Source organism: Pleurodeles waltl, chromosome 1_1, assembly GCF_031143425.1.
Source record: "Pleurodeles waltl isolate 20211129_DDA chromosome 1_1, aPleWal1.hap1.20221129, whole genome shotgun sequence".
Classification (NCBI taxonomy): Eukaryota; Metazoa; Chordata; class Amphibia; order Caudata; family Salamandridae; genus Pleurodeles; species Pleurodeles waltl.
Window position 1 is genome coordinate 539,097,608 of NC_090436.1, and position 25,476 is coordinate 539,123,083.

The following is a 25,476-nucleotide window of genomic DNA, read 5'->3' on the forward strand; positions in this document are numbered from 1 at the left end:
CAAAATAATAAGGAACATTTTCCCTGGTGTCTAGTGGATTTCTGCCTCCCCCCCCCCCCCCCTTCTTATCCAATAAACAAAAACAAAAAATCCATGGTGTCTAGTGGCATTTCTGCTGCCCGATAATGCTCAGAGAAGCCTGAAAAGAGAGGAAAGGCCTTTCCTCTCCTTCCAGGCTTCTCTGCCCCCTCCACGTGATCTCTCCTCCGATCCGGCACTGGAAGCGAAGGGAAGGCCTCTGATGAGGTCAGCGTGTGAAAGCGCTCGGACATCATCAGATGCCATGGGGAATTATGGGGGGGGGGGCGGGGTGGAAGGGGAAGCAATTCCCCTTCCATCCCTGCCTAGGGGAGGGGTGTGTCTGGCCATTGAGGGTAGCGCTAGTGCTCCCCCCGGGGTAAAGTAGCCGTTGTAAAAATGGTGCTTCTCCCCTGGTGACTGTATGCACTGCAGGGCATCCTTTATGAGATCCCTGATGCTATTTCACAGACATAGACCCAACTCATCATTGACCTGTTATGGGCGAATAAACAGAAACAAATTAGTCTGACCACGCTTAAGAGGTCTTGGGAAAAGTGAGGCTTAGATGTCCCCAACATGGAACTACACTATATGAGGGCACACTTGCAACATGCAAATGCTTTATGCTGACTGGATCCCGATGACAACAGGGAGAAGGGGCTCTTGCATGGCTTTTATGGTTGGATGTCACTGCGTTTGTTGCTGATGGTTGTGCCTCCGGACACACACTACATAATACGCCAAGTGTGTAGACTCTGGGAGATTACGGTTACAAGTGTGATACAGTGTCATATGGGCACATACGGAGCCCAACGTAACCCTCAGGGGTTCTGCAGCCATTCCTGAGGATAGCTGAGACCATGTTGATACAGAAATGGAAGGATGGGGACATCAGCACCCTAAGTGCCTGTACCCTGAGCCAAGTTAATCACAATGGAGCCAGGACGGGCCAATACCGACAATATGTGAAGATTTGTGCAACAGCACGTGGATTGTGGCTGTAGTTTCCAGAAGCGCCACACACTCTCACATATTGATGGCACTCCTGGACATGACATGAGGCCGTAGACTGATCTCTAATATGTGTCAGGCATTGTGGGATGATCTCCCGGTAGCGACGTTACACATGCATGCGAAATCAAAGGAGGTTCTTGAGGAGCTAGTGACCACTAGAGACTGGGAACACGTGCATGAGAGAGTGAATACAATGAGCTCCAATGCCAGGTTTAAGTTGATACAGTATAATTATGTCCATCAGACATATCTTTCACCAAAAACACTGCATTCTGTATACAACATCTGGCCTGATAGTTGTGCCTGGTGAAGGAGATCAGTGGCAGATTTCCTACATGTGGTGTGGCAGTGCCCTTCCCTGACATCCTTCGGGCGAGAAGTATTGGAAAACGTTAATAGAGCTACCGGCTGGGAGTTGCAGCAGGTTCTGCTGAGATTGCTTCCCTCTCCTAAAAATAGAACACTTAGTAGGAAATATATACTGCTTGGCCTACTGCTGGTGAATTACTGCATAACTATAAAGTGGATGGAAGTGAACCCTCGGGGTATAGATGTTGGCTTAGAGACCTGTCTGAATGGGCAGTGGTGGAGGAGGTCCTCATGACGTATCAGACGGGAGGAGAAACTTGAGAACGATTTGAAAGAACGGGCGGCCATGCTGACTGACTTGAGGGAACCCCCAGAGACCGAGACTACACTTGGTGACAGGTAAAGATGTGATGATGGCTCACTGGGAGAGAGGGAGAGAGGGAGAGAGGGAGAGAAAGAGAGAGAAAGAGAGAGAGAGAGAGAGAGAGAGAGAGAGAGAGAGAGAGAGAGAGAGAAAAAAAAAGAAAGAAAGAAGTGAACAGAAAAGAGCAGAGCAAAGCTCTGGAGAATAACTTTTTTTTCCTTCCTTTAAATTAAGGATTTAGCCGCAGGTGGTCAAGAGTAGGGGGGAGGAGTGGTATTGGGAAATGGTTACTATTTACATTGTTGGATACAACATGATGCTGAGCTCTGGCTCTAATTATCAATAATTCTATATTTTATATCCTAAAATAATTTAGTAAATAATATATTTTTAAAAATGATCCTTTTAATTGAGATAATCACAGAGTGCTGTGTCATAAGCAGCTACATTACCATAATGTGGTTGGTACTCTTTTGGGGGCACTCCTGTCATGCAAGATTGATCACTTCACCCCAAGACGTTCCCTTCATAAATGAGTCAGGCTATGTGTTCAGAACAGATCAGATCTTCAGAACAGATCTCAAAAGCATGTCAGCAAATACACTTCACATTTCTGACACACATGAGGTTTAGAATTTCTTAAGTTTATACATGAATCATGTTCACATGTCTTATAAATCATCTGTTTTTAATGCAGAAGGCAAGCAGCAATTAAATTATTCAAATGTAAGAAAAACAGATGAACAAGTGACATTGTAATTATTTAACTGTTCTGGAAATATAGAGCATTCATTTCTTAGTTTGTTCAATAAAAGGCAAATTTGATAGTTTGCTTTTGTAAACAATCTAAAAGGTGCTTTTCAGTGTCACTTTTAACAGACCATTAACAACAATATTTTGTGATAGTTTATTTAATCCAGATGATTTTGCCTAAATCTCCTTCTTCAACTTTGATTTCCAGAATAGGAAAAGTCTCCCTGGAAGATGTTTTTAATTTGCTTACTTATCTTGGGAAGGAATCCTACACTGCTCCAATCACTGAAGCACTATTCCAACTTGACATCATCCACGGCCTTGTAGAAAAGCAGGGTTTGTTCCTACTTTCAGGAAGAGTGGAGGTAGGTAGGTGCTTGTCACACCATCTGTGTATTTTGGATATTACTCTGTATGTGGCTTACAACATCTCTGCAGTGGTGATTAGCACAGAAATGTAGTATCTCACTCACTGTACTTGGAAAAATGCACTTATGTCAAGTATTTGGTACAATCAGTTATATTTTTTGTTTCTATTCTATGCTTTATTGATCCTATTGTGTGTTTGTATCAATATTGAGTATGGAAGAGTCTCTGTTGTCATCAGTTAGGTTGCCATACATTATTTAACAATGGTAGAATCCTATATGTTATTACCACCCAAGACAATCTTCACCTTAGCATTGGGAAGAAATGTGTCATTCTTTATGGTTTATCAATTTATTTTGAGTACCGTTGAGACTACCATTCTAGGACACTTTGTTTGTGTCATTATGACCAAAATATTGGTGGTCTTGCGACCAGATACAGTAGATGCTACTTTATTTCAATGCTTTTGTAGTGGAGAAATTAACTAGAAGAAGAAACCCAAATAGAATAATCATTTCCCAGCCTTTTTAATTACAGGGAAACTTCTTCTCAAAGGTAGTAATATTTACTTTTGCTCATTATCTGGCAAGAATCCCTTGCCACCAGTTCTTTGAATCAGATATCATACTGATGACCACTTCAAGGAAGATGCAGAGTTGAGAACTCATTGGGAACTCCCCCCTTATGTTGTATAGAGTATTGCTATGCATGATATTACATTTCTGCTGTTACATTTAATACCATAAGTTGTTTCTTATTGTTGTGTTGTGACACTGTATCTGTTAAGACTTAAATTCTGTCATCTGGTTCAGTTTTCTGAAATTGGAAGAGATGCAGTGTGACCTCATGTAACACCTTTTGCTACAGCACTGGGTTACCATAAAAGTATGAATATTGCGTGGTTTGAGAACTGAAAAACAGTTATGTTGAAAAGGCAGCGGTGGACAAATATCAGCAAAGGTTTCATAAGTCTCTTTAAGTACTTTTGACTAAGGAGAGATTTAGTTAGGATATAGATTTGTGATGAGTGACATAAATCAGATTGCTTCTCTTAGCCTCTTAACATGCAGTAAGCACAGTAGCACTTTTAAACAGTGGATTTCAGTATGAGGCAAAACCAGTTTGCACAGATACAGTATCAAACAGACCAGTTTGCTGCCAACCTGCTTGGGTGAGACCACTTCTTTTTCTTAGAGGCCAATTGTAGTAACCTACAATCTGATGGCAAAGCACCAGCACAGTTATTTATACATCACACTAAACTTATTGTCACGATATTCCCTTAAAAGCAGCGATTAACTTGAGCTGGTGGTTTTCGGTTTCAGTACACTGCACTGGCACTTAATTGTCAGCACCAGCTCTGATGACAGTCCACCATATGGTGGAGCTGTCTAGTTTTGAGGTGAGCACAACCACAGTGTTTAACCTGTTGAGTGCAGAGGACAGCTCCGTGCTATCCTCCGCACCAGTCTTCTGTGTTGAGGGTGGCTTCAGGCCATCCTCTCAGCAGAGGCAATAAATCCCTCTTGTGTTACCACCATTTCCTTTTTTCATTTCAGCCTCAGGAGCTGGGGAAGAGCTTGCCCAGCAGCCTGAGGCACTTTTTTCCTCACAATGTAATGATGATTGACGCGCTGACGTCATTACATTGAAAGTGAAACGAGCTGATCGGCTCATTTCATTTTCATTGCATCAGTGCATATCTGAACCCCCCCAGCACTGATTCAGATGGGGAAGGTGTAATTGGAAAGGGCCAGAACCTCCCATTTCCAATGGTACCATCCTCTAGTGGATCCTTGCTTGGAGATGGCCACAGGAGGGTGATCACCAATCAGGGATACACCCAAAAGACCCGAGGGACTATTTTTTAAGGGAGAAGCAGCCCCGTCAGAATGGCTTAGTGCTCCCCTTCCCCCACAGACCCAAAATTCTTCTGCTTCCCTGAGGTCAGTTGGTGGCTGCTATCTCCAATCTGCTCCTGGGGCGGCTGGTGAGAGGTTGCAGAAAGCCCACTAGAAGCCAGGGATTTATTTTTAATGCAGTATAAGTGGGGATGTCCCTCCTAGGTATCGGGCCTAGCTCCCACCCATCCATACAACCCCTAGCAGCCTTCTGCTCCCCGCCAGGGGATGATAGGAGCTGTTTTCTTTCAATCTGCGTCCAGAAGGGGCTGGGGGGCAGAAAGTCCACTAGACCACCACGGATTAGGTTTGAAGTGGGCAACGGGCTAGGGCTCCCCTTCCTCAGGCACAAAAGTCTTCCTCCCCCACGTAGGGAGCAGATAAGAGGTCGTTAACTCTAATCTGCCCTAGTGGAAGGGGCAGAAAGCCCACTACACACCAGGGTTTTTTGTTATTGCTGCAAGGTGTGGGGGTGGCCTGCCCACTTGCCCACATATTTCAGCTGGCCTCCACCTCCTTGATGCCCCAGCAGTCTTTCTGTCGCCTTGGGGACTAAAGTATCCCATATTTTTGATAAGCAGGGACATTTTGATTTGGATGCTTTTTCTTTTACACATATAGGTAGCAGAGTTGGGCTAAGTCTTACCATCATTCTTCTTCTATGCTGAATGGCTGCACTTTTCGGGCTCGGGTCATCTGCCACCTGAGGAAACCTACCATACCCAGGCATTGAAATCTAGACATCCGGGGAGTCCAAGATGATAAGCCCCAGGTGGATCCTACAAAGTATTTGTACCCAGAATGCCCTACAAACCACAAACTCTGCCTAAAATTGCACATTTCCCTTGTATTTCTGTGATGTAAACTTCCCGAATCTTCAGGAACCCACAAAATGTGCAGTTTTACGCTACGTGAGGTTTGTAGGGTATTATGGTTTAGACAACTTTGTGGTATCCACATGAGGCATACCACCCTGGACTCCCCTGGGTGTGTAGTTTTTTCTAGAAATGTCTGGGTTTGGCAGGTTTCTCTGGGTGACCATCAATCCCCGGCCCAAAAATCGCTACTAACCCCATTGACAAATAAGATCATTTTGAGACAGGAAATGTTGATGTTTCTGCATTGTTTTTTTTGGGTGATTTCCCGAGGGGGGGCACTAGCCTTATCCATACAAGTGAGGCACCATTTTTATCAGAAGAGTTAGGGGATTGCTGGGTGGAAGGAGGTTTGTGACTACCCGCAGTTTCAAGATCGTTCCATCTCAGAAATGTGAGGAAAATGTGTTTTTTAGTCCAGGTTTGAGGTTTTCAAGGAATTCTGTGTAAAACAGCCTGGTCAGACCCACGCAAGTTACCCCATTCTGGATTCCCCTGAGTGTCTAGCTTTTAAAAAAAATATACAGGTTTGCTAGGTTTCCCTTGGTGCTGGCTGAGTTAGAGACCAAAATCCACAGTTATTGACTTTGCAAAAAACTGGTAATTTTTAAGTGGAAAAATGTGATGTATTTCTGTTGCGTTTTGGGCAGTTTCCTGTTGCCTGCATTAGGCATACCTGCAAAAGTGAGGTACTAGTTATATCAGAAGACATGTGGGAACATAGAATAGCAGGATATTTATTGTTACCAATTGGATTTAGCTACATCTGTGCCTTCTAAATGTAAGCCAGCATGAACGAAAGAAGACAATTTAAAAAATACCTTCTAAATCATATGCTGGTACGGGTGCCCACAAATCGAGCTCCTAAACTCCATATCTTGTGCCCATTTCAGAAATACACAGGTTACCTTGATACCCATTTTTCATTCTGCATATTTCACCATATGAATTGGTCTGTACCTAGTACACAGTGAAAAATCAGGCGTGTGGTGCAGCTCAGTTGTTGGCTTCAGGGTACTTCGGGTTCTTGGAGAATCTACAAACCCTATATCCCCACAACCAAATACATCTAGTGAATGTAATGGTGCATTGTTCTTGTAAATTAGCTATTGTGAGAAAAAGTTACAGATTAAAACGTTGTCACAAATGGCTTATTTTTCCTACTCGTTTTCAATATTTCTTTTCAACAGTTCCTTTCTTTCAGAAAACCTTCAGGGATGTACACATATGACCATTGCTGAATTTGGAATTGTCTATTTTTCTGAAATATATAGCTTTCGTGGATCAGCGATGGGTTTCACACTAGTTTGCACCACAAACTAGAGGTAGGCTGAAAGCACAAGTAAATAGGAAAAATGGGCTACCTCTTTGAATAATGTCAAAACTGGTAAGCAATGAGGTTTTTGGATTCAGCTCTGCATGTTGCAGAAAGCTGGGAAGACTTTAGCACATCAAACACGTTTATGCAGAGCACTCTTTTCTTATTTTTCCCCAAAAACTCAAAATGTAGCTATATTGTGGCTGTTTCCTCAGCCCCCTCCAGGGGAATACACTAATCCTGGGATTCTTTAGAATACCCAGGATGTTGGAAAAAAGGACACCAATTTGTTGAGGATAGCTTATGTGGAAAAAAAGTAGTTATGAAGGCCTAAGTATGAACTATCCTAAATAGCCTAAAAAATACTTGACACTGGTGTGCGTGTTGGGGGAGGCAGGTTAGTGGGAGGCGAAAGGGTTAATAGGTTATTAAACATTTAAAATTAATAATCCCTACTGCTCACACCATTATTGTAGCTTTGAAAGACTAGAATAGTCTGAACTGTCACACATTTAGGAGTGCAGTATTTAGTAGTTGCATTGGTATTGTCATTGGCAGTGCTGGGAGGGACGGTGGGTGGTGCAGGCTGCCTTGGCCTCCCGAGAATGGCCCTGGCACTTAATTTTTGTGTTGCTTCAAATTTAGTAGTGCTTAGAAGCAACAAAAGAGCAAATGCAGGTTCGCAATAGCATTAGCTTCCGCAAGTTGACATAAAAAAAAATAAAAAAAAACAACCCCACAACTAAAACAGATATCAGTCATGTTCTCTAGCATGTTAGAGTCTCTTTAAGTAATCCTCTGCTACCTTAAACTGAGTAAAAAAATACTATCTTCTTGCTTGATACTGGAACAGGTTGACAGCCAGACTGAGGCCCATGTTTATGGATTATGGACATCTTATTGCCCTTTACCTGCTTTTAGTTTTTGTGAAGTCTCAGGATCTCGATCCGCCGACACACTGAACTTCTCCTTCAATATTAATAACATGTTTATTCCAGTAACCCCCTCATTGAGTTTATATATTGAATCATACCATACTGTTAATTACTGTGTTTGAAAATGGATTATTGGTAAGAGCAGGTAAATATCTACCCTTAGTAATAGGCCACGAACACTCACTAGTTTCAGTTAGGTCTCAATAAATTAACCCCAGCTCAGCTTGGCAACGAGCGATAAAGCTTAACTTAGGAGACAAAGCATAAAGCATTCAAGTATCACAAAACAGTAATTAAATAAAACACAGGAAACAATTTAAAAATCCAGAACCAATTTACAAAAATAGGAAATATTTTTAGCTTTAAAATGACAACAAAACAAATACAATTGGATAAAGGGAACCATAGATATGAATTTTTAAAGAGTTAATGCTTTTTAGCGCACATAAACTAATAGTGCCAATTTGGTCACCCTTGACGGGGGCAGAGTCAAAGTTTAAGGCTGACCATGATGTATCCCCGCTCAGCTACAGCAAGTGGGAGACCTCGGTCAAAAGTTTACCTTCAGACTTAGTCATTTTCTTGAAGATTTTCTTCAGCGGGACGAAGTCGCCAGTTCGATCGAACCTCCTGGTGCCCTTCCTTGGATACCCGTTGCGGGAGCCCTCGGTGAAGATTTCGACATTCAGACTTAGATGATTTTTCAAGATGAAAATCCTTCGACCGGGGCAAACTTGAATCTTGATCTGACGTTCCTGGAGTCCTCTTCGGATACCGTGTGCGGGAGGTCAACTTTCTACGTTGGGACTTAGTCACTTTTTCTGAGATTTTCTTCAGTGGGACGAACCTGCAAGTCAGGCCGGGTTGTGGTTGAGGCAAGCCGACTTGAGTTGCCGTGGCGGGTCGGTACCTTTATGGAGCTTTTTCCAAAAAGTTCTCCAGACTTCTCCAAACTTCTGGATCTTCTTCCAGAAGGTCTTTCAAGGTTCTTTTGGAGTCCACAGCTCACCCCAAGGTTCAGAAGCTCTGAGATGCACCTTGAGGGTGCGGACTACAACTACCAGAATGCACTTGGCGCAAACTCCAAATTGGCCACTGGACAATGGTCAGCTGGCCAGCTTCGTCAGGAGTTGGTGCAGGGGACTCTGGTTAGCAATTTTTAACCTGTAGCAAACAGGTGCCTCCTTGAACCAGTTGAAGCCAGGCAAAGTCCTTCTTTTGGCGAAGCCAAAGTGTGCAGCTGGTGCAGTCTTTCTGAGTGCAGTGTCAGGGTTCCATCAGGGCAGTCCTTCTCCTTCTGATGTTCTTCCTTGTAGGGATCTGAGGTGTAGGTGCAGCTCTGCCAGTTTTTTCCTTGCTCCTGGGTGAAAAACAGGGGGGAAGGGTGGGTCTGGTTCTCCAATCAGATGCAGGGTCCTTCCCCCTGTGATGACCACTTCCTGGGAAGTGTGGCAAAAATCAGTCCCAGGGAGCAACATTCTTCAAAAATCCATCATGGCTGAAACTGATTTTTGGAGGTTACATTGGGCTGAGCCCCCCCCAGTGGTGTGGTTAAAAATCCCAAACACACCCCTCTCCTGCCCTCTCTTAATCTAATCCAGAGGGTGCCTAATTGTCTGGGGTTGCAGGATGTGAGGGAGGTGCTGGTTGCTCCAAATGTCCTTCCCTGCGTTTGAAGACCAGTTTGGCAGCCCTCCCCACTTCCTCCTTCCCCATCTGCTGGGGTAGTTCTCCTCCCCAGGCACATCCCTTGGTGTTTAGCCAAGCCAACTTCACACCTCATCAAGGCAGCCTGGTTAGGCTGCCAGAGGGTGGCCAATCAGAGAAGGGCACTACAGAGCTGAAGTTGGCAACTTTTCAGGTAGAGTTTAAAACTCTTTACCTGAACTAGTTAAATTAAATTAAATCCAACTAATGCAAGTTGTGGGATATATTATAACAATGAATTTGATTCCAAGCTTGAGGTATCTGACACTTAGGGGGACTTGGTTAATTAAAATAAAGTCTTCACATTTTAGCCTATGGAGGCTATTCATTACAGTGAGGGAAAAACGAATTTGGCTATTTTACCTCATCAGGGCTTATAAAACAATTTGTATAAGGTCCCTGCTTATAGTTATTTGGCACCCAACCCTAGGGGCACATAGGGCAATCAATCAATCAGTAAGGGTTTCTAGGCGCTTGGGGAGAGGAGATGGGCCTTATCCGAAGAGCCACGTCTTGAGGTTCTTCCTGAAGGTGGTGAGTGATGGGCTTTGTCTGAGGTGCAGGGGGAGGCTGTTCCAGCTCTTCGCTGCAGTGTAGGTAAAAGATCGTCCTCCGGCGGTAGTTTTGCAGATGCGAAGGACGGTGGCCAGGGCCCTGTGAGCGGAGTGGAGGGATCTGAGGGTGGGGGTGGAAGGAGACGCAGTGGTTCAGGTAGGCTGGTCCTGCGTTGTGTATGGCCTTCTACGTGTAGGTGAGAAGCTTGAAGGTGATTTGCTTCTCGACCGGTAGCCAGTGGAGGGTCCTCAGGTGTTGGGAGATGTGTTCTCGGTAAGGGAGGTCCAGAATGAGTCTGGTGGCCACATTCTGGATGAGTTGAAGTTTTTTTTATGTTCCTAGTTGAGGTGCCTGCGTAGAGGGCGTTGCCGTAGTCGAGCTTGCTCGTGACTAAGGTGTGGGTGACAGTCCTTCAACAGTCTACTTGGATCCCTCTGAAGATCTTCTGGAGTTTACGGAGTGTGTGCCAGCAGGAGGAGGCAACAGAGTTTGCTTGGCGAGTCATGGATAGGGAGGAGTCGAGGATGATTCCTAAGTTGGGGAAGGTGCTGAGGGATGTAGGCCACCAGGAGTCATCTCAAGCTGAGATGGCGTTTCCGAAGATGATGTGCTCCATCTTGTCGTAGTAGAGCTTAGGGGCACACCTTAGGGGTGGCCTATATGTAAAAATAAGGTATTTTAAGACTTTGGAAGAACTTTAAATTTCAAAGTCAAATTTGCATATAACTTTATTTTAAAAGCAGCCAGCAAGGCAGGCCAGCCTCTAAAATGACACCTATGCGTGCACTACCTATGCTGGGGTCCCTAAACCTACATGCCCTACCATATACTAGGGACTTATAGATAGGTTAATATTGCCGGTTATAATTAGCCTAATTTGCATATCCACTTTACAGAGCACTGGCCCTGAGACTAGTAAGCAGTACCCAGGGCACAGCCAAGAGTCAGTAACCACCAGTATCTGTCCAAAATGTTTGTGGTGGCCAGGGCAAAAAGGAGGACTTTCATACATACTGTATTTGCTAAATGTTGCACTATAGTTTTTTGTCTGTTTCAACTTCCAAAAAATATATACCTAGTAGAAATAGAGGTGCTTTCCAAATTCTACCTAACCATAAACAATAACAGTGTGAAAACAGGTTAAAATTTCAGTGGCAGACTAGACATTACTGTAGTTTAGTAGTGAAGGTTGGTAGTTAAGCACAGAAATGGGAAACGGGATATGTCACTGATGTGCTCATCAGAGTGATTTGCCAACCACAAACCATTTTCTTGTATAAACTGTTATAAGTTTGTGTTGCCTTGGAGATTGAGTTGGCATCACTATATGACTATACTAAAGCATTCTGCTGGTCCACAGAGGTCCTAGCCCATTAGTGTAAGAAAAATTGGTCCATTCCGTTCCTGCATGAATTTCTAAACAATTAATAACCTATCTTTGCTGGCAGTGGGACACCAAGATCCAGTGACCGAGGAGGTGTGTTGACATGTACAACATGAAGCTGGCTACACAGGGTCCTCTTCTTTAGGAGAAACTATGTTGTTCTGTTAGGATTATATATATGACAGGAGTTATGAGATCAAATGACCTTGATGGAGTTTAAGACTTTGGAAATAGCTTACAACATGTTGCATTGACGTGCCCTTCCTGTTAGTTTGTTAAATAACTACACAAGAAACACAGTTGTGCCTCTCCTAAAATGCATCTGCCAGTGCACCAGACAAGAAGACCTGTTTTTAAGTGCTCACAAATCAGGTATACAAACCTATACATTTTCATAAGCAAGTGTAAAGATAAAAGTGTGATACTGCAAGACGAGAGAGAATTCTACTGGAAGGCCACAAACAAAGAAAAATGCGGAGGACATTCTTTTGAGAAGCGATTGGTGATGGCCCAGAAGCAGAAGATAAAAGCACAAAAAGAAGGGACACATAATGAAACTGTATCTAGAGCCCGCCAGCCTAAATCTGAAAGTAGACAAGGCAATGGAAAGCTAGTAGGGCTTCCAGGCAAAGAAATGGGTCAAATGGAATTACCAGCAAGGCTACTGGGAAAATATCTCTTTTAGCACATTATCTGTATTTATATTAGTTAACTACTTTCAAGGGGTATAGCATGTAAATGCATCCTGTTCCATCTCTTGGGTGACATCCATTGCACGGTATTAGGATGGCCATAAAATAAAGCAACACAGTCTTCAGCAAAGCATATAGGAGTAAATGACCCTGAAACATTAGAATTAGTTGGTTCTTGAAATGATAATTACAAATCGGACAAGTAAATATAAGATTGCCAATAACTTGGGGATCCCTAACATTTAGATAGCAAGATAAATCAGGCATTGCTGATTAGCAGCTGGTCAAAATTAATTTGTTCCGTTTAACAATTTGTCAACTTTTGTTTTCTTTGATTTTGCTGTATACTTTCAATGTTTCATTGTGACTTTTTCCCTCTTCCTATCCATTTAGCAATATGTCTTAAGGCTGCTTAATAGGACCATTAGGAATCAGACGTGGACTAATGAGGGAACCTTATCCGAGCGAGAGCTCCGAACTAAACTTCTATCCTTCGCCTGCTCTCATGGCTGTGAGACTTGTCAATCTAAGGCCCTTGAGCTTTTCAATGAGTGGAAGGAATCTAATGGGACAATGAGGTAACCAACATTTAACATTGCATTCTATCAAATTTTTTGCCAATACACAACTATACTAATGTACACATCTTTATTGATTGAATTGGAAATCATTAGTACAGTACTCATGCATGTTTAGATAAAATGAATATTCATAACTATTTTCTGAAAAGAAGGCATTTTATCACTCACATTTAGTCACTTCATCTACCGTCATAAAACACTTAATCAAACATCCACACTTTCTCACGTATCTCGAACCAAACCCTCCCTCCTATCATACTTACAAGCACATTGAGATGCCTGGTCACCTCACTAAAAACCTACAGGCTTTGTATGTACCCTCACTGAATGGTCTCAGGCAACAACCCAAAAAATCAAGGTGATCTGGTGATGTATACTTAATACTCCTATTCTTTTGCAATCTTCAATTCCATGGTAGTTGTACTTTCAAACCCATTCCCCAGTGTTATTACTGCATGCTACCCTTCACGGTTTACTTAAGCAGGGTGTGGTCTTTCCTGAGCCCATCCTGCTATTCCCACCAGTTACAAAGACCAAAGTTCATAACACCTGGAAGTGAAACCCTACCTTGCTCACAGTAATTGCTTTAGATATTCCCTGGACATCATTGAAATAATTTCCTAGAAATGCACGCCGCTTGATTAATTGACATCATGAGTCAGTGATTATGCATCTCGTGGCCCCCACCTCCATAAACAGAAGCAGTATGTTTAGAAATTTGTTGTTTGTTAGAAATAATTTATGCATTGCTTTAAACTTTCAATTTAAACAGGGCTCTACCATATGTGTGCTTCCTTTGTGGCTCTTTATGGACTAGAGGTACACAACAACAATGTTGTGATATGCGGAGAATTGTATAAAGTAAACAGTACAGAAAATGTAAGAGAGGGTGGTAGAGACTGAAAGGTGTGGAGTAACAAGATACAGGGGAGAAAGAGGGAAAGTAGAGTGATGGGAAGAAAAATGATGTGCAATAAAAGGGACTAGAGTGATGTAGGAGAAAAATAGAGACGAGGGTCTAGAAATAGTGCAGAGTAGAAGCATCCATAAGGAATGGGGTTAGGGGTTGGAAATTTATACATGAACATGTGGGAATAGAGAGGACGAGTGAAAGGTGGAAAGTAGTGAAATAAGGGGACACGGGTGGCGGTATGTAAGGAAGAATACTGAAATACTGGAGGAAAATAGAAAGGGAATGTGAAGATGTCCTGGAGATGGGAGGGAGAGTGAATGCAACAAGAGACATATAAGAGAGAGGGAAAGTGGGAAATATCACTGAGAAAGGAGACATCAGAGGAGACTTGGTAGGGAGATAGAAAGGTATAAAGAATTTGGAGGGAGATAGAGATGAGAGTGAAAGGTAGCATGATGGAGAGGTTAAGAGATTGGAGATATTTTGGAAATGATACAGATGTGCATGGGAGTGAAGGACTCAGAGGAGCAGGAGTTGTTTGTTATTACTTAGATATTAGGGAAGGGGGCCCATTGTCCATACTTGCATTAGGGCCCATGGCACCCTTGAAACACCATTGGCTGGAAGCCCTACATCACTCAACCTAAGAAGATCCAGTGTATCCATTTGTAACCATACCCACGTTCATTTAAATAACATTGAAGCCCAGATACATTCTTGAGGTACACCTTGTTCACTGCCACCCACTCTATATCACAGTTTGTTTTTGTTTCTTTGTCTGCTATTTATACAGGGAGTGCAGAATTATTAGGCAAATGAGTATTTTGACCACATCATCCTCTTTATGCATGTCGTCTTACTCCAAGCTGTATAGGCTCGAAAGCCTACTACCAATTAAGCATATTAGGTGATGTGCATCTCTGTAATGAGAAGGGGTGTGGTCTAATGACATCACCACCCTATATCAGGTGTGCATAATTATTAGGCAACTTCCTTTCCTTTGGCAAAATGGGTCAAAAGAAGTACTTGACAGGCTCAGAAAAGTCAAAAATAGTGAGATATCTTGCAGAGGGATGCAGCACTCTTAAAATTGCAAAGCTTCTGAAGCATGATCATCGAATAATCAAGCGTTTCATTCAAAATAGTCAACAGGGTCGCAAGAAGCGTGTGGAAAAACCAAGGCGCAAAATAACTGCCCATGAACTGAGAAAAGTCAAGCGTGCAGCTGCCATGATGCCACTTGCCACCAGTTTGGCCATATTTCAGAGCTGCAACATCACTGGAGTGCCCAAAAGCACAAGGTGTGCAATACTCAGAGACATGGCCAAGGTAAGAAAGGCTGAAAGACGACCACCACTGAACAAGACACACAAGCTGAAACGTCAAGACTGGGCCAAGAAATATCTCAAGACTGATTTTTCTAAGGTTTTATGGACTGATGAAATGAGAGTGAGTCTTGATGGGCCAGATGGATGGGCCCGTGGCTGGATTGGTAAAGGGCAGAGAGCTCCAGTCCGACTCAGACGCCAGCAAGGTGGAGGTGGAGTACTGGTTTGGGCTGGTATCATCAAAGATGAGCTTGTGGGGCCTTTTCGGGTTGAGGATGGAGTCAAGCTCAACTCCCAGTCCTACTGCCAGTTCCTGGAAGACACCTTCTTCAAGCAGTGGTACAGGAAGAAGTCTGCATCCTTCAAGAAAAACATGATTTTCATGCAGGACAATGCTCCATCACACGCGTCCAAGTACTCCACAGCGTGGCTGGCAAAAAAGGGTATAAAAGAAGGAAATCTAATGACATGGCCTCCTTGTTCACCTGATCTGAACCCCATTGAGAACCTGTGGTCCATCATCAAATGTGAGATTTACAAGGAGGGAAAACAGTACACCTCTCTGAACAGTGTCTGGGAGGCTGTGGTTGCTGCTGCACACAATGTTGATGGTGAACAGATCAAAACACTGACAGAATCCATGGATGGCAGGCTTTTGAGTGTCCTTGCAAAGAAAGGTGGCTATATTGGTCACTGATTTGTTTTTGTTTTGTTTTTGAATGTCAGAAATGTATATTTGTGAATGTTGAGATGTTATATTGGTTTCACTGGTAATAATAAATAATTGAAATGGGTATATATTTTTTTTTGTTAAGTTGCCTAATAATTATGCACAGTAATAGTCACCTGCACACACAGATATCCCCCTAACATAGCTAAAACTAAAAACAAACTAAAAACTACTTCCAAAAATATTCAGCTTTGATATTAATGAGTTTTTTGGGTTCATTGAGAACATGGTTGTTGTTCAATAATAAAATTAATCCTCAAAAATACAACTTGCCTAATAATTCTGCACTCCCTGTACTTTATCTAACTAATTCAGTATGAGAGCAGGATCAATGCTACTATTTTCTATATTTTTCCTCAGGTAACGTTTTATAGATCATGTCAAACACGGGCTGTGAGACAGCCAAGGTCATAAACAGCCCCCCCCCAACACACGCACGCACGCACGCACACACACACACACGCACACTTTTTACCAACATGAATTGAAGTATGAAGCAATGCTGTGCAGTCTTTCTTCCCATGTTGAATTCTACCTAGATGCATTCAATCACATTTCCTTCCTGTGAATAATCCTGGAACCTACACAGTAACAGCTTCTCATGCAGTTTAGTGTAGAAACTGAACAGATCGAATGTTGTGTGACTTATTTTACAATACTGGACTGATCACTGCTAACCTTCGTGACTGGTAGTTTTGCCTCCCCACACACAATTTGGGACATGGTTGCTGAACCTTTAAGTTTGTGCAACGTTGGGACAGGTGTACTGGAATCCCAATTTTGCTTGGTGTCTTTGCAAGCTTTTGTGCATCCTCGACCTTCTGAAGCAAAAGTAAACCCTATCTTTTCAGTCACTTTCAACTCATTCTCTAGTCATCTCAAACCTCTTTTATCAACCCACAAAGTATGTCCCACAATGTGCCTTTGAGTTTGACACATCCTTGAGTTTGACCAGAAGTCTTGCCAAAAGACATCACAACCTTCTTAAATCTCTGCCTTCTGCCGCCACACTAAGGTCACCTCTTCACTCGGAGCGCTTTCTTTTTCCCATATTCCATCCTTTTAATTTCTCTTGTGCTCTGAAGCTGACGACACCCATCACCTAATAATCTCTCTTTAAACAGTCTAGGTTTCCGGTTTTATTACAGGCAGTGTGTTTTCCTTTTTTTATTTTAACACTTTTTTATTGGTATTCCAGGACTGCTGTGAGGGCCACAGTCAGCCATATGCATTGAAGAGGATCCCAGAAATCCAAAACATAAGGGCATAAACAAGGCTTAAAAGACATAAAAAGAAAGGGTCAAAGATTAAAAGGGTCAAACTGTCATGATCCGCATCAAATCCCTTGTTCAGTCTGTCACAGCAAGATTGGAATCCAACCTACTAACGGCATTTCTACAACAACTAAAACTGAGAGTGCATATAACTACTGTGCCAAGAACTGCAAGTAGTACCACCTGAAACCCACTTGACCCATCCCCGCAATGGTACTCTTGTGCACCCTCCATCATTAGAATATATAGGTATAGCATATTCTACCAGTCTAGTACGAGCACATGTGCCCTGCGTCCTCTGCTCATGACCTCCTTCCTAGCCCAGTGCGATAGAGGTTCCGCATGCAGGCCCATGGATACTCCAGTCACTCGTGAGACTCCTGTCTTGCCGGTCAGTGTGTTTTCCCATGCTAATGCCCATGCAGAGCAGGTGGTGAAACGGGTGGTAGGACACTCAGTTTACACTCTAAGGATCCCAGAAATGCACAAAGGGACTCTAAATGGTGTCAAACCAATGCATTTGGTCATTTTGTATATGTGTCGCTCATAAGCAGCCAATCTATAGAGTTAATTTGACAACTCTTAGTTCGTTGGTGTTGTCGGTGAGCGACAGTGCTGCAGAGTGCATATCTTTGCGACAGTGGGGGCCGTCGACATCCATCTCCACCGAAATCATGCAAAGTGGCAAGTTTAGCAGAGCCCACAGAGTGGATGAGGCTTACATGTGTGTAAAAGAACATAGTATATGGTAAGTGTCACAACCTTCAACATCGTATCTCCCTCATATATCATTGGATATCAATTTGGCCTTTTTCAGGTTAAATGGAAACCAGTAACAGTTGTTTAGGATCTTAAAATGGGAGTATTTAAACCTGGCTTCTCGTAGAGTATGATCATAAGTCATGAGATCAGTCCACCCCCTCATCTGAGTCAACATTCCAACCTCATCTGACAGTATGTTTTGAACTCTGTGCACAACGTGAATGAAATGTATCAATGAGGATCTGGTACATATTGGAAATACTGCCCTTAGAGGTTCTCCACTTCCTCGCATAGTTCAAAAGGGGCAACTCAAGAAGAAAGATAGAATCTCTGCCCAGTCTACCCTGCAAATAGTGCCACAGTTGCCAGTATTTCCAATATTGTGACTGTGGCAACACAAGGACTGTCCCAAGCATCTCAAAGGAACGGAGGGAATCTCCAGCTAGGACTTCATCAATCTTTCAAACCCCCCTCTCTTCCCACAGTGGGAAACTGATCATTCTGCAAACTATTTTGATGCCCCCATTGGATCAGAGCAGTGCATCTTTGTGGAAGACGCTGTCCAGACTCATTAATTTATGAGACTTTTTACACAGACCACATCGCTTTAAGGGTAGGTGAACAGGAAGTGGATGATGTCTATAGTATTCTCTGACCCATTAGTTCCTGTACTGCATTACGTTCAAGAGGCACTCATGTCAGCAGCTCATCAGTGATAGTGAAGAAGTAGACTAGTTGCGATAAATGATGTGGGATAGGACAAATGCATGTCTGCTAGCATGAACCTCTCCACTTCCCAGGGCACGTTTCCATCCGCACCCCCATGTAGGAAATTCAAAAGGCTGGACACACTTAGGAAGAAGTTATTTTCTTTCACCAGCCTTGCATTGTGGTCCTTGAACACCACATGCCGTTTAGGCCGTTACTTCCACATGCTGTGGGATTTGGTTGCGAAGTGCTGCCACACGTCCCAGAGGAGGCCTGGGCTGTACTCTTTCAAGCAGCTGCTGATGGGAGAGACGGAGCAGAGTTCATGATCCTATGTGGACTGGAAATGACTGATTCACTAGGCAAGAGCGGTTTTGTCGACTGTTGCCCTGAGGCGCCATGCCTGATGGGACATCTGACTTTTCGGGGATGTCCAAGCCAATCTGATGGACATGCCCTTTGATGGCACTTGTCTCTTCGGAGACAAGGCTCTCAGAGCTCGAGCACTTCAAGGATTCTCATGCTACAGCCAGGTCCTTGGGCCTTGCAACAGCCCCTACATTCCCTCAATCTGCCTTTTTCCCCTTTCGTGGCTACGGAAGGGGTGCCCACCCACGTCTGGTTCTGACTAGCCATCGTGCTGCGTATGCTTCCCAGCCTCTGTGTGGCCAGGGATGTGGGATCCCCTGACCTTGTGGATCAGGGAGCCAGCAGTTAGGCCAGTCTGCTGCCCCCCCAAAATCTATACAAGATGACCAAATGCATTGGTTTGACACCATTTGGGGTCACTTTTAGCATCTCTGGGATCCTTAGAGTGTAATCTGAGTGTCCTACCAACTGTTTCCCTACCAGGGACCAGACAGAGGAAGAATTTGCCATCACCTGCTCCGCTGGCAATCCATCACGACAGACAGGTAAGTTTTGATGTTAGTCCGAAGGGGCTTTCCCTCCCCTTCGAGACTACCCCTCCATCCATGCCACCATCCTAAGATCGAATGACGAGGATCACTTGGCGCTTCTCCGAGAGGAAGTCTGTTTTGGTCAAGGGAGCCATAGACATCATTCCTGTGCCAGAGGTAGATCATGCTTGCTATTCCTGCTGCTTTCTGGTACCCAAAGCACTTTTAGTTCACTGTGCTCCCCTTAGGCCTTACCAGTGCCACTCAGGTGTTCACCACAGTGATGGCGTTGGTGGTAGCTCATCTGCGCAGATCAGGGTTTTTAGTCTTTTCCTATCTCGACGACTGACTGTTGAAGGCTGGCTCGCCCGAGGCCGTCACCTCCTGCCTCCAGACTACGGCAGACATTTTGCATTCTCTGGGGTTCACTATAAATGTGTCAAAGTCACACCTGACTCCCTCTCAAATGCTTCCTTTCATCTTCACTGTTCTGGACACAGTGCAGTTTCAGGCTTATTTTCCTAAGTGACGACTCCAGGATATTGAGGCTATGATGCCGATGTTTCAACCTCTATCCTAGTTTTTGGTGAGAATAACTCTGAGGCTGCTGAGCCTCATGGCCACCTGCATCCTTTTAGCGACACATGCCAGATGGCATATGCTGGCTCTGCAGTGGGACCTGTAGCATCATGTGAATCTCTCTGACATGGTCCAGATGTCTGAGGGTGCTACTCAAGAGATCTGCAGTGGTGGTTAACAAACCACGGTTAGGTCAGAGGCAGAATCCTCTCCATTCCCCAACCAAATCTGGCAGTAGGGACAGATGCATCACTCCTGGGATGGGGCGGCCATCTGTGAGAGGTGGAGATCATAGGGACATGTTAACCCGCAGTGTCTGGACTCCACATCAACTTGTTGGAGTTCCCTGGCCCATCTGGCTGGCATTGAAAGCATTTCTTCCCTCTTTCAAAGGAAAGGAATTGCAGGTGTTCACGAACAACACCACCACCATATGGTACTGCAACAAGCAGGGCAGGGTCATGGCCTCTTTGTCAGGAGGCTCTGCACTTCTGCACTTGGGCTGGAACAGCAAGGCACATCTCTGGTGGTTCAACATCTGGCGGGCTCTTTGAACGTCAGAGTGGACTAACTCAGCTGACAATGCTCAGTTGATCACGAATGGTGTCTCCATCCGGAGGCGGCGCCAGGTCTCCTACAGCAGTGGGGACAGCCTTGGTTAGATCTGTTCGCCTCTGCAGAGAACGCGCAATGTCAGTAGTATTGAACTTTGGAGTGTCTAACGCGACAGTTGCTCTGAGACCCTTTTCATGTAGAGTGAAACTCGGGCCTCCTGTGTATCCTTTCCGCCCATACCACTTCAGCCCAGAGTTCTCCAGAAGATCAGGAACAACCGGGCCCAAGTGATTCTTGTGGCTCCGGAGTGGGCATGGAAAGTTTGGTATCCCAAGCTATTGAGCATGGCCATCGATCCGCTGATCAGACTGCCCCTTCACAAGGATCTTTTGTTGCAACAGCGGGAGAGGGTTCTGCATCCAAATCGGTCCACTCTCCGTCTTGATTGAGCGGCGGCAGTTGGCAACATTTGACCTTCTGCTTGAAGTTTGTAACGTAATCTTGGCAGCCAGGCATCCCCTCACCAAAACAGTGTACTCCTGTTGTCGGAAGAAATTTGTGGCATGGTGCACAGACAAGTCTGTTGATCCCCTTTCTCTGAGTTTCTGTTGTTTACACTTCCTTTGGCCCAGCAGTGCTCTGCTATGGGCACTCTCAAAGGGTATTTCTCTGCAATTTCTTCTTTTTTGAGGTTGCTTGATCAACCTTCTTTGTTTCCTCCACCCGCATTCATTATGCCTCAGTGGGATTTGAATTTGGTTTTGACATTTCTTGTGTGCACTCCCTTCGAGCCTCTCCACAATTGTCCTCTCAGGCTTCTCACTTTGAAAACAGCCTTCCTTTTGGCCATTACCTCTGCCCACAGAGTGAGTGAGCTGCAGGCAATGTCATCTAAGTGGCCCTTTCTTTCCATTTGTTCTGACAAAGTGGTGCTTCGCACTAGGGCCTCCTTTCTGCCAAAAGTGGTTATGCCCTTTCAAGTAGGGCAATCCATCACCTTGTCTATGTTTTAGGCACCATCACATCCTTCTAAGGAAGAGGAGAGACTCCACTGCCTGGACCCAAAAAGAGTATTGGCATTCTACCTTGTTTGTACAAAAGAGTTCCAGGTGGATGATCAACTCTTTGTCTGGTACGTGGGTGCGAAGAAAGGTTGGGCAGTGCAGAAGCGGACTATCTCCAGATGCGTCATCCTCTGCATTAAGATCTGCTCAGCACTGGTCAAAAAGCAGCCCCTGGAGGATTTGTTTGCTCATTCTATCTGAGTAAAAGCTGCCACCACTGTGTTAGAAATTGAAGTTGCAGTCCTTGACATGGCAGCAACGTGGGGGTCTCTGCACACGTTTACTAAATACTACTGCCTGGACAGTCAGGTCCAAAGGGTCAGGCACTTTGCCCGTTCAGTCCTGCAGGATCTTCTAGTATGATCTTAGTTGGCAGACCCCCCCACTGCGGATGGTATTGCTTGGGTATCTCTCCCAGGGTAAGCAACCTGCAACTAGATGTCTCCATCATGTTAGAGACAATATCTTTTTGCAGATTCCTTACTGACCCACTCATCCTCCCTGTTATGATAACTGATTCCTAGGGATAGGGGCTCCCCTTTCAGTGCCCTAGCTTTGATGCACCAGTGGTCAGTATTCTTCATCTCTCTGCACTTCTGGCGTGGGATGTTGTGAAAAGAAACTGACATCAGCGTGCCGGGGTAGTGCCTATATAGGACCTGCGATGTCATATCCGGTGGGGACAATGCCAAAGACGGACGCGTAGCCGTTCAGTGCCACCTAAAGGGGAGCAAGGGTATTGTTCAAGAAAAATCTCCAGATCCAGACTGACACCTGGGGAAATTCTAAGGTAAAGAATCTGCAACTAGATATTGTCTCTACCGAAGGTAAGTAAGTTGTCCATTAGTTCCTATTGTGCGATGATCTTTTTCTGTTCCTTGAACTGTCCTTCTTGGATAGTCCTACACTCTAGTCACAGTAGTTCTAAAGTGTTTCAGATGCTGTCTCACATCCAGCTGCTTCACTTTATGGTTGTCCTCTGCCATCATCTAGCACCTTTCATCCTTAGTCTTCTTTGTAATCATCTTTGACTTATCTTTCCTGTCCACTCTTACTGAAAGTTAAACTTAGTTGTTTCTCTCTTCACTTTTGCATACCCCTTTTCCACATTTGAAACTCTATTCAGAAATCTGATTCACCCTTTCTGTCCCACGCCACCCTCTTCCCCATTTCCATTTTATAATTTTGAAATCCTTCATGTTTCTTGCTCCAAAGCTGTGGAATTCTTTTCCTCTACCCAGGTCATTCCTATTCTGTTTTCTTATCTTATGTAATAATGTGTAGACACGGGCTGCATCTACCTCTCCAGCCTCTTTGCTTGGGAAACTGTATCACAAACTGTGGTCAGACAGGAATTGCAACCTCCTTCCATTCATTTAGTCTGTGGCTTGGTACAGCCTCCAGAATGCATTCATCATCATTCATTTTCAGTTCCTTAGGAACAAGAGGCTATTAGAGCCTCTTAAAGGCTATTCCTAAGTGGCTGCACTTCATATGTTCTCCATTCAGTGGACTCTGTATGTAGCAGAACAAAAGTACCAATGATACTTCGTGCCAGTTAGAAACCTGTCTCCTGTTCTTTACATGGTTGAAGCATTAGGTTTTAAAAGGTCAGGACTACCAGCCAGAGAAACCTAGGTCACAAAATAGTTAGATGACCTTATACCAGGAATACATATTTCAATTAACTAGACATCATGGCAAGCTCCAACTTCTTGTTTTGAAATCAAAGCATGCAGGTATGACAAATTTAGATTGGATTGAAGGGCTTGAGATCACTGTTATCTTTGGAACTAGTGGACAAATTGGAGAAGTTACTATTAATATTTATCTGTGACCCTCCTCTGGGAATCTAGGGTCGTTGTACAAAGCTTCAGAGCTGGGGACAGTTTAAATGCTTTTTCTTACGTACTAACCTAGTTTTAGGAGTTGGAAAATGTTTTTAAATCTCCTCTAATGGGATTCTAAATGGATGGAGATTCAGTATCTGGAAGGGGGATGTTGTAGGCGTCCCTTCAAAATACCAAATTAGTATCTTGCATTGTTTTATGACAGAAACCCGATTTCAAAACATTGATTTTGTTTTTTTCAACTACTTCTGGGACCCCTTCCCCTTTGTGAAAGTGGCAAAAAAATTCCAAACATAGACAGTGGTCCACAGACCCACTGCCAGCTCTTTAACAAACAAAACAGGTAACTTTTCTATTTAAACGCAGTTCTGTTTCCTTTAAGGAAAACTAGCTGCATTGAAAAAAAATGTTTGCTTTAATAACAGACGGGGAGGTCAGTTGACCCCTGCAGGACACCATCCCTGTGATTTCTTCCAATCGCAGTGAGTCACAATTGCAACCAATGTCATTAATATTCATTAAGTTGTTTGAATTCTGACCCACTACTATTTAGTTGGTTCTTGAAATTTTTACTGGTCACCAAAATACTGGTCACCTGTTTATGACCACTATTTTGCAGCCAAAAATTCATACAGCTGACTCCTAATCTTTCTAGTATCCATAGTGAATGATGTGGGATGTAGTCCTAGGTATTTATTTTACATGTACACCACAAGTCATTTAACTACGTCTTTGATTATTGACTCAAAATCCAGCCAGTCTCACTACATACAGAGTGAACATGTATGAGAGAAGTGCACATGTAGTGTATCTCATTGAGGATTTTCTACAAATGTGATGAACATTCTAAAACTATTAGATTTGGTGCCTTAACAATTATACACTCTTAAAATGCATCATAGAACAAAAATTGGTCAAGTTTATATTACTGCTCCTGTTATGTCTGCAGGAATGAAACTGGCAGTGCTTTTTTTCAAGGTAAATTGGTGTTCCTGTAGAATCTGAGGGTAAAAAGATTGATTTAAAAGAGAGGACACATATTAGCTTGGCCATCTAAGTTTGCCACCTCGCTTTTATAGAGTAGATTGATTTTGAAGGACCAATAGAGAAAATCGCCTATCTCAATCCTACTGCTTCCCTTCATTATTTGAAAAGGAATTTTTGTACTGAGGGGAGAGACACAGACATCACCCATCATGAGGCCATTCTGTGGAATTCGAAACAACTTACCCTTTAGGACATCAAAGTCAACTATCTTGTGCAAAGGAAAATAATTTAATAGGATTTGGCACTACTTGCTTTACTCACCCAAAGATATTGGCATTGCTAAAGTCCCACAGAGAGCGGTACTGATTTAAAAGTGGTGAGAGGAGACCCAACACTACTTTCTTAAGTAGGTTAGATCCTTAGTAGGTACACTTTGACTACTGGTGTGGTTTTCTCCCATTTTGTTCTACAATCTGCTTGATATTCCATTTTTGTTATACATGAGTTTGGACATGTGTAGACTTGATAGGGGAGAGACTACAGGTGAATGTAGTCTCTGTATCACTTGTATCGAGAAGCCATTGGGATTTTTGTTTTGCCTTAGCCACACTGTGATATACATAGGAGAATGACGCCGGCACCATAGGATAGAGGGGTTTGCGAAGGGCAGTGCTTTCCTTTAGTCAGTGGAACTCTACGTTTCATACAACCCCATGTTTTCAAAACCCTCTTACCTAGGTAATTTGAAAAACCATGGCTACTTGAAGAGGTTGCATCTCCTGGTCACTGTGCTTATTCCCTAAACATTGCTGCTGTTCAAATGATGCAAGACAGTCCTGCCTCTACGAACAAATTAAAATAGTTTGGCTCATTATACAACATTAAGGAATCCCTATCGGGAAACAAGCACACTACTGTGGAATCATCCAGTACTGCACATGTGGAACTGTAGGCATCATTGTCTAAAGATGTAAGGTTGGTTCCCATCACAGTTGTAAAGGACACTGCTACTGCTAACTGATAACACACAAAAGCATTATATAACGGTT

At 43.6% G+C, this 25,476-nt stretch overlaps 1 protein-coding gene across 2 annotated transcripts in view; it reads left to right on the forward strand.

The window, feature by feature from the left end:
• Window positions 1-25,476, forward strand: part of LOC138285660 (leucyl-cystinyl aminopeptidase-like) — a 289,598-nt gene that overhangs the window by 218,771 nt on the left and 45,351 nt on the right. For both annotated transcript variants that reach the window (XM_069225912.1, XM_069225922.1), the window contains exons 13-14: window positions 2,670-2,826; window positions 12,591-12,775. In XM_069225912.1, the coding sequence (XP_069082013.1) occupies window positions 2,670-2,826; window positions 12,591-12,775 (342 nt within the window). The remainder of the gene's footprint in view (window positions 1-2,669; window positions 2,827-12,590; window positions 12,776-25,476) is intronic.